Raw genomic sequence first — 16884 nt, forward strand, 5'->3', positions numbered from 1 at the left:
AGATACGAGCGTTAATCTCACCCGCGTTGGAAGAGGTCAACATTGTAGAACTTGCAGAGCTCGAGAGAAAACTCGAGGGTGGCCTGTAGATCGCTCATCTCGATCCTCGCGATGGAAGGAACCACCCCCGTCCCGCGCTGCCCCTGGTACAAACACTAATCGCACGAAGACCAATATCGGTCAACCGGATGAATTGCAAGCACAAAAATTTCAGGGTCTTGCCGAATCTTTCGGCTCGCTCCTGCCATCCTGAGGATGGGGTTCCAGCGCCAGAGATCCACTGGAATAATGTACGAATTCTTGGTAAGCGATATGATTTATAATAAAAGATCCGCGATTAAAAAATATTTATGAAATATATATATATATTATATATATATATATAATTTGTATATAGAGAATATATTTTAACAGTAATGAGATTATATATGGTATATTAAAAAAATGAAGTTACATCGCATTGCTAGGTAAGATTATGTATCTTCAAAGAAATATTAATACGAGAAAAATAGTTTAAAATAACGTCGCGAGTCATATTAATATTAATATTCCTGGCATTTTAATATGAATATAAACGTAGTGGCCGCAAAATATTCGATAGTTCCTCATTGTCGAGGAAAAGACGGAAGGTGGTTTTCATATTTCAAGATATACGCCGGGAACACAGTGAAGGCCATAACCATCTTGTTAAAGTTTCATCGTTACACCTTATACGATATCCGTCGTTTTGCGATGATAAAAACAGAAGCGTGCGTCTACGTTTGCTGTAAATAAATCCGCGTATCATCCAATTTAGAGCCGTGGCCAAATTTAGTTGGGGGACAAACTTAGCCGTACTTGGCTAATTAAAATTTCTAGACAAGATATAGATATTTAATTATAACGTGAGTGTCTGTTTATACAACGATAAATACTTATAGAAGAACAACGACCGGATGTGTGAATACATGCTTGATAATGCATAGGATGCAGCAAGGATTTAAATAAACTTTTCTTTTTACATGTACAAATCGATATATCGAAGGCCGGCATGTGCAGTCTACAGCTTTGACGTTATACGTAATGTCCGTAATCGTGGAAAGTATTTCACGGCGATCTGCGTTTCACTGTCAAGGACAGTCAGAAGCGTGCACGCGAGTGCAATTATCCTCAATCAGCTCCCTGCTTCGTCGAGCTTTCCCAGTCAGAAATATATGTATATGGTAGTTGCGATGTGACGAACTAACGTCGAAAAAACCAAATATATTCAAGTTAAAATTATGATCACAAATCGATAACAAAATGGCACAAATTGTTGAATCTTTGACTATTCCAGGTAGCAAGCGCACGTCATTGTGACGTTAGATTTTGGTATCTCATTGATTTTTATCGACGACACTAATTGACGTCTTTCGGTTTTCGCGGATTAAGTTTCGAATAATAATAAAATACACATGTATTTTTTTTTTCGATTGATTCCACAAAGGAATTCTATTATTTAATAGAAATTTCCTGTTTTTTATCAGCAATTTTATTTCACGCTTGTCAAAATGATTTATATTTTATTGAAAATATTGTAGTATTCTATAACATTTTTTCTAAAATGTCAACTTCAAGTTTGCTAACGCTTTGGCTATTAAACAAAATTTTAAATGTCTCACATTATTTTCATATAATATCGCGACTATACATTTTTTATATAGTAGTTGTCGCTCTATCGACTACGCTTACCCGCCTTTATCGAACGGGTGCTTTTATTATTTTGTTTTTCGCTCGATATAAAAATACGTTACAGTTTATTGCCTTTGTTACTGAGCGTGATAAGAAAAATTGTATATTGAAAACTGACATAGTAATATACAATATAATTACATGACATACGTTATTAATCCGTTTCAATCTTAATCAATCAGTTGCTAAGAAAAATGCTAATAGCAATGTTTCAATTTTCCATGAAATCTCTATAGATAAACAAAGATGCACTATTGACAGAATAAATTCCCGATAAACCCGATCGACTCTGACAGAGATTCATATAATCCGGGTGTTCCATTATGAAAATCATATATACTCTTATTATTCTTTATCAATATGGATTATAGATGAGCGATTGTTTCAACGCGACACGGGAAGCCGTTCTGGATTTACGCTTAGGGGAAAAATTTCTTAATTTACGCTCGTCGATATTTTCAAGGCCAATATATTCTCTCGGCAATGCACGACGATGCTCACGATGTTGGAAAACGCTTCTTGGCGAACGCACTTCACTGCCAAGGCTGTTCAAAGGCTGCGTAAGCTCGACCGCCTCTTTCTGTCGCTTTTAAAATAAGAAGATGGGCGACACCCTCGTGGAGCGTGTCGACACTAGCTCTTTTTGCAGACCTCTTTTTTTACACGGGGAAAAAAAAGAGTACTGTGACATAGATCCGTATTTGTTTGTATGTAAATAAATACTTGAAAAATTAAAAGCTCTCTTTACAAATTTCCGGACAAACAGTTTCATATTAAAATTTGCAAATGCCATTAATAAAAATAAGGTTTTTTATTTAATCCCGTTTAAATACTGAAACCGTTTTCAAGAGAGAGACTATCGCGTTAACGTGATTGTACAGATATATTCTCAAACTTTCGTATGGCTGGTTTTAACAAGCGCGATTAACATCACTGCCAAGGCCGCTCGAAGGTCGGCATAGCCCGGAAGCCGGCTTTTTCAGGGCGTTTATCCACCCTGTGCGAAGATCAACGACCTGGTTTCGGGTTAAGATAATTCCCGGCGGCTCATCATCTGTATCCGAGAATTGTAACGTATGAATATTATTGGAGTTATACTTTACTGTCAGCAATAAATTTTCGAGCTTTTGTGTCAATTTTGCTAGAAATGAATTCTAATGAAAACTGTGAGCCATTGGTTAGAACAATTAACCGTACAAGAAAGCAAAAAAATGTAGTCTGAGAAATATTATCCGTCATGCTGAAATGCGGAAAAGTTCGTTATTCCTTTTCCTATAAACCGCAGAAGTCCGCAAATTATTTCCGTAATTCTAGCAAAGTCCGTGCAATAATTTAAAGGGACGGATTTTCCTTAAATCGGGTGAGATGCGCGGGAGAAACAGGGAGAAGTGAACGCGCCGGTTGCTGTTAGCAAACAGCTGTGCTCTGTCAATTTTAACTTGGTCCTCCGTAATCCGGTTACGTGTACATGTGTGCAACCGATGAGAAATAACTGGACGACATTGGGCATTCCGCGAATGTTTCTGAATTCTTTGTATTCTCAGCAATGTCTATCTTTGAACAATGCTGCGGAAAAGCAGTGTTGAGCGAATAAACTTAGCAATATATCGCATAGAATGCATCTCACTGTGTTTCTTTAAACATTTATAAAAAATATTATTTTGTATATCAATTATATTTATATATTTCTCTTGCACGCTTTATTATTATCATTATCTTATTCACTCTTTATTCTCTTAAAAAATTATATTTAAGAAACAAAATATTTTATTATCTTACATATGTATATAAGATAATATTTTATTTTTGGTAATATAATTTTTATTGTATTTATATAATTTATTTTTCTATTATAATTTTAATAAAATAAAAAAATATATATATATATATTTGTACAATAATATATATATTCACATATAATTTTTTTCCCATATGGTGTTTTATAGTTTTTAATAAAACAAATTTTAAATTTATTTTTGTAACGCAATTCTTATGCTAACATTTAAATTATACTATAAGAAGAAGCTACGAGTTGCTGCATTTCTCACAAAAAATAATTCTCATATATTCCATATTATTAACGTCATACTCTGATACTTTTTGCGTTATTAATAAGCAATATCTCGTTCTCTATACAAATATAAGTTTCAGGTTAGACAGACGAGTGTCTGTTTCTTTAATGAATTTTAAAGTCATATGCATTTCATTTGATTTATGCACATATCATTATAATTTTTTAAGAAATAAACCTCTGAAACAATATAGTTATTCTTTTCTCGTATATATTTTTTTGTTTTTATTTAAAAAAAAAACTCTTTATTTTAAAAAACAATAAATATATAAATGCATGCTTATTTTTATGAAGTAATACAATATTTACACATTTAAAATATTATTCCAACAATTACATTATAAACTACTATTAACGTTAAAAAATAAATAGACATTTTAGAGAGAGTACCTTTATTTTATATATTAAAAGTAATATCAACAATTTAAAAAATGCAAAAAAGATGACTGAGAATTCTAATCAGATATTAATAGAAAATTAAAATAACTATGCAACTTTTAAATAAATCGTTGCAATCGAACTATTATTAAATAATTATGTAATAACAGGAATAGGTTCAGACTAACAATTGACTGGGGAAACTGGCAGATAAGAGTCAAGACGCGGATATTGCGTAAACTTATTATTGTTAAATTTAATTAATAAATGTACATTTTGGACCGTTTCTCGGTCCATCTTCAGTATGGATATAAATATGGAAATAATAATGGATATAAAAATTACAATGGAATTTTAAAATCTGACATACACATTATTTGTTGTTACAGTCAAATGTCAAATTAAAATTAATAAACAGAAAGAAAGGCTCACACTATAAAACCCGCGTAGAGTACAGACTCTACGCGGGTACATTTAATGCATTCATTATATTGTAAACCACTGACGAATATGCGTGCGACGATGGCATTTGGACGTTGTCCATTAATTTGTACAGACTCTACGCGGGTTTTATAATGAACCTTCCTTTTTCGTTAATTTTAATTTGAAATTTGGCTGTAATATACGACAAATATCGTGTATGTCAGTTTTTAAAATTTTAATGTAATTTTTATATATTTATATCCATGCTAAAGATGGAGCAAAATACGGTCCGAAATGTATATTTTTAATGCACATTTGTTAATAAAATTTAACAATAATAAGTTCGCGCACCAATATCCGCGCCTTGGCTCTTATCTGTCAGTATATTCCTATTTAATATTAAATAATTGTATTTTAGAGAAATCGTATAATACAAAATTAAACAGAAAAAATTGCTTTAAAAGAATTAAGAAATAATATGCAAATTTCCGTATGCGTTATAATTAATCGAAGACTCGATTAAACGTACAATTCAAATTATTCGTGTTTTCTCAATAACTTATGACGGAATAAAATTATCCTCGTATACCGAGCGCATTTCGGTCGCACGAGGGTTAATCGCGCGCACTCTCGCTTCGTGTGTACCGCCGGTGATATTTCTAGCCCTGAGGCCGACGCACCGTGGCCCAGTTTAACGTCTCTAGGCGACGCCGGCCTACATCGACCGATGCGTATTTACATACACGGGCGAAGATACGATGCGCGAAAACGTGAGAAAGAGAGATAGAGATAATAGGTTTGCATGTATAAAAATCACGCGTTGAAGCGACTTGGATTCTTGTTGAAATTCCCAGTTCATCATATTTTCTGTTACTTCCGTAATGGGGTTCAAACGGGGTGTAATTTATCATTATCATTTTATTGGTGTTTACTTTCTTGTCCGGTGTGTATTTAATATTTCTGTTATTTATTTTATTTAAATCTTTACGATTAAAATGATTCATAGTGTATTACACAATACATGTTACAAGAAATGCAAAAATTTCTCTTGATATTTTATTCGAAGAAGAAAAAAAATCCCAATCTTAAAAGAATCTGTTACTGAAATAAGTATATCCTACATTTTTCTCATAATCCCTTCCTTGTACAAATTTTCTCTCTTTCTAAATTAATTTGCTTAGATAAATCAGAGAGAGAGAGAGAGAGAGAGAGAGAGAGAGAGAGAGAGAGAGAGAGAGGAGAAAATTGCAAATATTTATATTTTTGTATACTTGATACTTGCTGGTGAGAACTTAAATTGCTGTGAAAGCTTAATTTTCCTCTTCGTACGCACATAACTTTGCTTTCGAACTTACCGAGTATAACTTATAATTTAATTTAGTCGCGAGCCTGAATTCTTCTCAAAGTTATTCACTCTTTAAACGAGAGGACGAAAAACGATGAAACTATGTTGAAAATGAGGACGTACAACAATCCACAACAAAATATAAACCTTTCGGTCGCGTGTTAACATTAATTATTGTGTAACATTTTGCCGGAGCAATCTTTTCTTTTTTTTCCTACAAAATTGATTTTCTTCCCGATAGACTTTGTAGGTTAAATTAAATATACGGAACTATAAATATATATCTCGACGAGGATATTATTTCTCTTGTATACCAAAGGTTCTTTCTACAACCGCGTAAGAAACATGGAATTATGAATTTTTCTCTTTACAAGAAACAGAGACCTAAAATGTATAAGTCAAAGATAAAAAGATATTTTGCAACTTTTAATGCAGAATAAGTCGGAAGATTTTCATCCTCAAAGGGGGCGTGTTCTAAAAAAAACAGTAATTTAAAAAAATTACTGTATCGTGAAAAGCACGCATATCGCATAGAATTCCATCTCTTACATAGCCGTCTTTATTTTCTTTCACTCCTATTCATTTTTAGAATTCTAGATAACTGCAAATCCACTCCGTCAACAACTTTTCACCAGATGAGTATCAAAGCAGCTTTTTCTGCAATGTGCAATCATCGGGACGCCATCGCGACCTCGCTGAGAATGTGAATAGAAACACATAATTAAGCAGTTTATTTTAAAACCGACATAAAATAGAATTTGAGGGACAAAATGTCATAACTGTATCAATTTTTATGTAATATATCCAGAAATCTAACGCATATTATAATTACAATAAAAATCTAATATATTAAGTATAACACATTTAATATTTATTATGATATATGAGATCAAAGTTCTTTGAAAAATTTTCAAAATTCATTTCAATATTTTATTACATCATAATTTCCAACAACGCACGGAAAAAAAAAAGATTAGCTGCCGTAGCTAAAAACTGCGTGTGGTAACTAGATTTCAGTCGTAATATATGGACAGCGAGCATCTTAGCTGTGATACCTATTCATTAAGTACAATAGCAAATCGTTTTGCTGCAATTTAGAAATTTATTTTGCAAACCATGATTAACTGTGGTAGCGAAAACTTTTTTTCCCTGCGCCTTTTCAGAGATCCACAATCATCTATAAAATAATCGCTCTTTCAACTTTCAACGCGAGACGGTGTGATTAAGAAAATTAAACAATCTCACTTGTGAAAGAGACCTTGAAACTCCATCAGGAAGTTATTTAATCGATTATCGTCCGATAATAATTGGTTAAATAAAATCGCGTGCGCGGTTGTCGAGTGAAAAGGCCGGAAGCGTGAATCATTCAGCATCGTCGCTCTGAATAACGATAGAGGAAACAGGCTTTAACGAGGAATTGAAATTTCATATCGATTAGCGCATCGTTTCGCTTCGAAATGAATTTCCATGCCGCGCGAACCCTTCCCGGGTGGTCGTCTACCTACCGGCCGACCGACGCCCCTTTGGTCAGACAGGCACATCCGTTTCTACTTCGCGGTATCGTGACTTTACGTAACTTCGCATTCCGTCCCTCTAAAATGTATCTTTATTTGTGTAAATACATGTGTAAAATATCACACATTCCTACAATAATAAAAAAAGCTTAAATTATTTCCAAAAATATATTTTTGACGAGTAAGATTTGAAAGATGCTGATAGGAATTTGACGAAAAATCTATATAAAATAATTCAACATTTTTATATACCATATATATATATATATATATATATATATATATATATATATATACATGCACATATCTATACGTTATATATTAAATAATATATATTCAATAATGTATTATATCTATTTGTTCACACACATTTTATTTATTCAGAAACACTTTTATCTGTCGCAACCTCCCTTCGCTCTGCATGCGATCGATCGTCTTGGTTACGAGGCGCACGGGACTCGATCGTAAAAACGAAACCTGGAGATTCGTCGAATTTCGTGACTTCGCAGAAAATGGGAAATTAATCATTTTGTCGCGGGAAGGTAGATCGAACGAGAATCTCGATCGTGCCCCGGTTTACGTGCCTTCCCCTCCGCGCGATGCTTCTCAATCTCTCCCACATCTTTGACCTTATCCCTCGGTCGTTTCCCTCGGAGCGCTTAACCCCCGACCTTTTTCAGTTCGGTCGCTCGTATTTAGTCGGTTCATGTACGTCCTTGTATTATTAAATTCTGTTTCCCGATAGATTTATGCTTTTCGAAAAAGCGGATTCGAAGCTAGGCTTCGAAAGTTCAAAGCGAAAGGTAAATGAATAATTCCAAGTTTTCGACGACTTTTATTAAACGATATTGAAATTTGGAGCCTATCCTATACGATGCACTTATGGTAGAGTTTTCCATACCACATCCCTTCTCTATTCTCGAGATTACCTACAGACGCAAGAGCAATCTTGCATGAATAATATCGCGTGCCATTTACGTAAATTATTTCTCAGCCAAAATTATTTTTCTTTCCATCATTTACTATTATATAATTATTCGTATGATTCGCTATATGACTTATGCAAAAGAGAATAATATTAAAATAATTATCAATTTTTATATATACTAAGTAATATTATTTAAATACTAATTATTACACATAATTTATATTTTTTATATAATTCAAGCTTATAAAAATATTCTTTCACAAATACATATATATACAGGCGGGACTTATTATTTAAGCGAAATTATATCTGATTCGAAAGCGCGATGCTCGCGTATTTTCATCCGGAAACACCGATATTTATACTCCTCGGATTGACGTAACTTCGAAGAACAGTTCTACAAAGACGCGAAAGCAAGCCTATATAGTCATGTCGATGAATTTTTTATTAGCTCCTCGCGCGCCGCTCTTAAAATAGCGTCGCTATCGCGCTAGATTTGTGCCCCCCATGCGCCCGCTTTTAAGATATTAAATCGTAGTCTGTCGCTCTTCTCCCAACGAATCCGCGTGATCCTTAGATTGTAGGCCCGAAGAGGTGGTGAAGAAATTTCGTATAAATGGAAATTTCTTCCTGCGACGGGGATATTCACATTTTCCCTTTGACCCTCGTCCCCTTTCGGCGAGAGACCTGGATATTTGATGGAGCTTCTAGCCCATGGCGTATAAGCGTTGCAAATTTAAAGATTGACTCGGATTGCATCGACAGGATCAATAAGTGAGCACAAGAAAATATGCAACCGGATATCTTTGAGTTTTTATTCTTCTTTCTCTTCGTAAATTCATAAAATTATCATGATGACTTCTGGAAATAAAATTAATATATAAAAATGTAACGCGAGAGCCATCGTCGCTAATGCAAAAATTTTCATACAATATTCATCCTTTATTGCTGCGTACAAAGAGAAAGAGATTAATTTATTATGTAATTTATTTGCTGCGCGTACAAGGGAAAGCATAGCGTATAGAGTATTATAAGCATAACGCAAGTCCGTCTTTCAAAAGCTTTCAACTGTGTAAAAATGTTCAAGAATTGCTCCAACAGACATAACATGTATTAAAAACACAAATGTTTGATCGAAAGAGAAATTAAAATTTTAAATATGCGCTTTCAATAAAGTTTACGCTGAAAAAAAATACCTGATATAAAAACCGCGCGGCGTAAAGGGGCATTAACCCTCGAAAAATGCGATCTTCTCCGAATCTTCCCTGAATGACCCACGTCCTCGCTCGCGGGTGTCTTTGTATGCGCGTGAGTATTTGGGCAGACGTCTAGACAGTTTCTATCCGATGAAGCGTCGCCGTCTCTCCGCGTGTAATCGAAAGTATTTCTTATCTTCGAGATACATCGTACGCGGGGTCCCGCAACACCAGATCGAACCTTTCTCGAGGTAATCTCGAGAATCGTCGCTCAACTTCCAGCGCTCGAACAGCGCCGGCTTATTACGGCAATAAATATCGCACAAGCTCGTAACCCGCCGGGAAAAAAGAGCTGCAACGAGGCTAACCACCGATCGCCAACGATTTACTCGACACTCATGAATTCAATTCGCCGGGCTTTTTTTTTATGGACTTCTTCTTCAAACATTAAAGATTGCACAGTGTGAGAATATATATATATATACTAGATATTATATTATATCATTAATAAAACAATAATAATTAATTTTATTATACATCATTAAGTTTCTGATTTTCTTTGATTGCAAAATATAGATTTATTTAATAAAAGAAAATTATGTCGTATTGATTATGTCTAAAAGAGAGAAGAGAGATTTTATATACAAAAGATTTTATACAAAAGATATATCAAGAAAAATGATACAAGATATATCTTGTGTTCAGAGAAACAAAATATACAGAATTTTATTTTTAAAAAATATAAGCAATGAAAAATAACTGCTGCCATAAAATTCTTATCACTGTTACATGCGTACGTGTTTTTATTTGAAATTAAAACACTATACAATTATAACTGAAAGTCTAACATCAATCTAATATATGAACTAACGAAATATTGATCGACGCGAAAAATGATCATACATGATATTCGATAAGATAAGAGAGAAACAGATGTGAAATCAACTTTGAGTTTCCTGTACAAAGCATCTTGTTCGATTCCTATCGCAAGAACATTGTTATCCAATGTAATGTAAATTGAAGATGCAAATTGACGGTGGCTGGTTCGTTCATGGAACATTGACGTCGTACCGTATTCGTAGTACAGTAATGCAAAAACCCTCTCATTTGCATCTCAGATTTACATTAGTGTTTGCTGTAAACGTGACTCTACCGTATACAAAAAAAGACGCAATGTCGCAACAAATAACTTAGTAACAATCACATCGTCTCTGCGTGTTCGCTGAAAAAAAAATGTGAACTCCTGTCGAGTTAGTGCGATAAAGCGTTAAATCCATTTACCTGGTAGCACTAGAGAAGAGATTTTATCATCGCGTAGTCGTCCGGTAAAATACAGCGGTCAAAAATCGTTTTAATGAATGGCAGGCTAAGCCAATTATAAAGCGTAATAATTTTTTTTTTTTTTTTTTTTAATTTCATATGATAATTTTAAAATATATATACATATATTAATAAAATGTTTCTCAAAAATTTTCTTTTAATTTGCGAGGAGATTATGATGAATGTTTATTTGATTTATCACTAATAAATATTAATAAAGTTAATACAATAGATATAATATCAAGGAAATAAAAATTAATAATTTTCATTTTATGGATAAATAATATATTTTCTTCCTATTAAATCCTTGATATACTCAAAATTCGAAAGAATAAAGAACATTTTCTTAAAACATCGTGCATAAACGTATAATGGACGATATTTAAAATCTTTAGCAAATGAAAGTAGTAGTGTACTTTGTCAATCGACTAGCTTAAAGAATTCTTTTTTTTTTTTCTCATTTTGTTCTAGTCGCTCGAAGGATGATGCTCTTTTAACGCTCCTCTCGTTTCTCGGGACGAGAATTTCTCACCCCTCTAGCGAGCGGTTAAATGCGCGCAAATTGTCGGCAGAGAAATCTCCGGCGACATCGTTATAGAGGCGATCATTTTGACATTGTAAGTATAATCTATAAGATATCCTACGGCATTAAATGAGAATTTCCTATTTTTACCATTTTTAATAAAATTTATTTCAATCATATGTTAACAGTTTTTTTTTAAGAAATATGGTTATGAAAATATATATATTTGAAGAACTGCGGAAAAAGAGATAACAAATTTACTTTCAATAATTTAAAAATATATATATGTGTGTGTGTGTGTGTGTGTAAAGTGACGTTGATGATGATTATATGATTTTAATCTGAAGAAAAGTCAATTTTTGATATAAATATAAGACACCGTAACTCTAGCTATAAAAAATTGCACAAAGGATCTTATGAGATATATCATCTAGATTAGGATCTATCTAAACACCGCGCATATAAATACGCGCTCGTACATACACGATCGTATATCTCCGTACGTGTTTTCTCCTTGAGCCGATAAACCGCTGGTTCAACAACCACGCGAGCGTGCTTGAAAAGTTTCAACCCCTGAGACGATAAAGCGACCTTTATTGCCGCGACCAGAGGTACAAGCACACGCGCGTGCACATAATCCTTTTCTTTCTAGCTGACCAGGTCGCGTACGTATCGAGAGTTTCCGATAACGATCAGGGTGCGTTTCGTGCACGCACGCTGCTTTTTTTCATATATCCTTGCGACCGGCGAGACGATAAAGGACGACGATAACCTTCCTCGTGGCCTTCCGGCGTCCGATGACTAATCTCGCAAACTCGTTTTAATAATCAAGGCCATAATTTCTAAATTTGTATCGCGCGCCAGGCTCGCGAATTACCAGGCGAGACGTTGTACAGCGTGTTTCAGGCACATCCGAAATTTTCCCGGTTATAATTGAGTGTTTTATTTATGAAAAACGTTTAAATGGACAAAAGTTTTTTGGATTCGATGTGCATCGCGATTAAAATTTTGAAAGCTTTAAATGGCATTGCTCATTTAAATTCAACAAGATTTAATTTTATTCCGACATTGAATTTGTAAAATATATATTATCAAGATATTTTTTCAATATATACGTAATATCAAAAAATTGTAACAAATAATAATTCAAAAATATCAATCCTAAATATATGTCTTTAAGGATTAAAATTAAAAACAAAAATTTAAAATTAAAATTTTAGGACGTCTTGCATAAAAGCACAAATTGGCGCATTTAAGAAATAGTCGAGACGATTCTTTTCCAGTTCTTTCCCGTTGTCTTGCACCCCGATCTTAAGACAAAATTGTTCTGCCCGAGCCAAACTCCCGTGCAATTCGTTCACTAATCACCGCGATGGATCGAGCCAAGAATCAACATCGTGGTCCGAATAACTCTTAACCGCATTGCCACTAATAATTCGGGATGCTTGTCGAACAAGTCGTGGATTATCTCCATCTGTCAACACATCACGAAAATTATCGAAAATACGTTAATAATAATACAGTTTCGTTTGTTTGTTTGTGATTTCCACGACTTTAAACATAAATCGATAAAAAGTAAAGGAAAAGAGAAAAAGAAAGAGAGAAGAAAAATAAATTATTTTAGCTATAACAATTTTATTTAATGAGAGAGTCCATTTATTATTCATCAGCAGAATCAAGTCAATTCAATCTTTAGAACTCATTACGCAAAGTGTTTCAATCGTAAATAATTGCGATGTTACTTATACAATAAAATGATTCATCGTTTATTACTTAATAGTACAAACAATCGATTACGAAATTCTTGGTATTATGAAGATCTGACGTAACATGAATAAAAGTACACTATATATATCTGTATATATAATAGAGCTTCCAATTGCTGTTATACTGTCTGTTTTCAATAATACAACACGCTATATATATATATAGCTTGCATCTTCTAATATTCTTTTGAGAGCGCATATATTGTATATATGTTGGTTCAATGACCATTTTGATCAAAAGATTGAAAATGACACAACCGCACAGCCTTTTCTCTTCGAGATAAGGTTTCAGGTCGGATAAAGCACTCCGACTGATTGTTGTTAAGACCGGAAGTAGGGCGAGACAACAAGAGGCCCACACAGGCTAGTCATAATTCACGGAAGCGTGGAAAGAAAATGGCGAGGATGGCAATCGAGAAATATGTTTTTGGCGACAATACGAAAACACGTTGGCAGCAGTGTTTGTCGAGGAAAAAAAAGAAGAGGATGGCTTGCGCCTGGCGAGGAAAAAATCATTTAAGTATTGAGAATAATGCATACCAACAGGCTACAAACTTTGATTTTAATTTTAATTACGATTTACTGGATTTTTTTTTTTTTTTTTTTTCCTTATAATGTTTAAGTGCCATTTAAACGCCAATTTTCTTGTTAAAAATGATCAAAAATTTTCAGAGCTTTTAGCTTGAAGCAAATGACATCTTTAAAAACTCTTTATCTTTTTAAAATTCTAAAAGGTTGTAATTAGCAAAATATTAAAAATATTAAATATTACATACATTTTATAATAAATAATCATCTTTCGTTCTCTCTTCAAAATCGGATACTAACAAAAAAGGAAAAATATTGTCAGTAATAAGAATCAAAGGCTTTAGACTATTCAGTTGATATAAGTTGTAAAGCGCCAAGTTTAAAGTAAAATGGATTGATCAGAGATTCATTTGAATTCGTATAATTTTCGACCTCTCTTAAATACCGGCAATTTTTCATTCGTATTTTTCATTTCCCATCGCGAGATCTCGTGGGAGCTACGGTACTCTTCCATCGCGTTTCCTCATGCACGAGCCACCATTATCGGCATCCTGTTTAGGTATTCCGCCGCATGCATATTTTTTGTCGGGAAAATCTGGGACGGCAGGGTGGACCGAAGGGAGGGAGAGAGAGACAGAGAGAGAGAGAAAGAGAGAGAGAGAAAGAGCGACTGTGTTTCCAATGAGATATCCGGCTGTCTGTACGTGATCTCTCAAATACTGCTCCATATCGTTTGACCTTTTCTGAAAACGGTCGCGCCTGAGAAATGTCAGAGTACAACCACTATTATTCCGCTGGCTATGAACTTTGGGCCATACATCTGTTACGTTATTGAAGTCATCGAACTGCGCGGCACGGCCGACACCACGTTCGTGGGAGGAGGTGGAGACGCGAGATGGAATTTTCCTACAGATCACTTCCGTGCCCTTTATCTCGCCCGCGCTTCCACTAATCGAATACGACTCCATTATAGTCGGACAGTAGTATAATCGATAATGGAACGGTACACACCAGTACCCCCCCGGAATATTGCGGTCGGAGACACGAAGTAAAAGCGCGCTTTGAGCGGAACACAATTTAATAATAGCCAATTGATTTTAGATTCATTCATCTCTACGAAAACTGATTTTCCGAGTAGCCGAGGTTTATTGAATTATCAATTAGTTACGATATTATGAACAGGGGAATGAATTGAACATGAGTCAAATCTTTTCAATTTTTTCCAGTCTCATTTCAAGAAATATTTCCTATACCGATGGTGTTCTATATCGTTGCACTATTTTGCTTCAATTAATTACGTATAAAGATTTAAAATAGACCATTACGAAAAAAAAAAAATTAAGTAAAGAATCGTTATACAATTCGTATCGTATACGCACATGTACGCTCGTCGTACGCGCCGACAAATTTGCTGACATTACGGAAAATTTACGGGGGTCGAAATTCCGATTTCGAATGCGAAGTTAACGCTACATTAACGCGTTGCATGATCCATGTTGTTGTGCGTGACTAAATATGCCCCCACGTATATCGGAGAATAACATTAAATATATATGAAGATTGCAAAGGTAAATCCCACTGTTCAAGTTACAACCCATCAACATAAGATCCTTTTATCCGATAATTTTTGTACTCGTTCTACAATTCAATAATTATTACATATTTTTCTCTTATAACCAAATGTGGAAAATATATTGTTTTGTCGAATTTGCAAATAGTAAGATAATATTTGAAATAATCCTATAATATATATAAAAGATTGCAATTATTAATTATAATCAGTAAAATTACATATTTATATATATAATATTACATATTATATAATATTAATTAATATTTATATTAATTAGTATTATTATTAATTAATATTGTGATATATATATATATATATATATATATATATATATATATATATATATATATATGTGTGTATATAATATACAATAATAATAATATATAAAGAATAATAATAATATAATTTAAAAATTGCCAATATATAATTTGTGATTCGAATTTTTAAAATGATAAACAATAATAAAACATTGGCAAATATCTATTCCATTTATACGTACAAACTCGCGGTTGAAATAAAAAGTTTATAAAAACTAAAACGTTTGATTTATACGGTAGTATCGTGATTCCATTTATGACGTTTAAAAACTTGCACTCGTAGGTACACAAATGTATATACGCTATTTATTACCGGGATTGGGAACGTTACTCTATAAAAGTATCGCGTTACCGTTACCGTTATTTTTTGTAAAAAATAACTCGTTACCGATTTTAAAAGGTAACGCGTTACCGTTACCCTTACTTGGAAAGTAACGATTCGTTACATTTTCGTTGTGTTTCTGTTTTTCTTGTAATGCTAAAAAATAAGCTATTAGATTATAAAATTATTTAATAATCAATATTAAATGTAATAATCTATGTTACAATTAAAAAGTCTAAATTAGTCTCTATATAGCGCAAGCGTTTTTTTTTTTTTATATTAAACTTATTTAATGATTCTAATTTTTTATGTTAATATCTTTACTTTTTAATACGCTTATCTTTATAGGAGTTTAAATTGTAATTTACAAATTTCAATTTTGTCGAAAATTTTTATCGAACATTGTTTTTAAATATCGATAAGAGAAATATTGATATTATTAAGAGTGTATTCCAATATTTACTGTCAGTATTGTAAAATCTATAATTTACGTTACTATAGATTTTCAATACTGGCAGTGACTATCAGAATGCAGCCTATGATAGAAGGCTATAAAATATTTTTCAAAAAATACATCTATTGAATAGATAGAATAAGATAATAAAGAACCAAAAAATAACGATAAAAGTAATGGCTAATTCGTTACCGTTACTGTAAAAATGTAAAAACGTTATCGTTAACCGTTACAAACAGAAAAAAGTAACGATCGTTACCGAAAGAAAGTAATTGTAACGGTAACGGCGTTACAAGTAACGCGTTACTTCCCAACCTTGCTTATTACTTCGCAGATATTTAGAATAGCGCGACCGTAATCCTCTCGAGTGTGATAGTGGCACGCACGCGACAAGGGGGATTGACAAGCGACGAATCGCATGATCGATCTTTTTATAGGCTTTACCGCGACGATGGTTATCGAAAGGTAACCGTAACCTTGCTAAATTATTGAACACCGTAGTCCATGAGCGACATC

General features: G+C 33.4%; 1 protein-coding gene across 3 annotated transcripts in view; it reads right to left on the minus strand.

Annotated features, from left to right (window-relative positions):
• Nucleotides 1-16884, minus strand: part of LOC138933544 (protein FAM135A) — a 32424-nt gene that overhangs the window by 12968 nt on the left and 2572 nt on the right. For all 3 annotated transcript variants that reach the window (XM_070296354.1, XM_070296355.1, XM_070296352.1), the window contains exon 2: nt 22-280. In XM_070296354.1, coding sequence (XP_070152455.1) covers nt 22-98 — 77 coding nt within the window. In that variant the 5' untranslated portion in view covers nt 99-280. The remainder of the gene's footprint in view (nt 1-21; nt 281-16884) is intronic.

This window comes from Polyergus mexicanus, unplaced genomic scaffold, assembly GCF_030449975.1.
Source record: "Polyergus mexicanus isolate NDT 795.1 unplaced genomic scaffold, iyPolMexi1.0 SCAF_5, whole genome shotgun sequence".
Classification (NCBI taxonomy): Eukaryota; Metazoa; Arthropoda; class Insecta; order Hymenoptera; family Formicidae; genus Polyergus; species Polyergus mexicanus.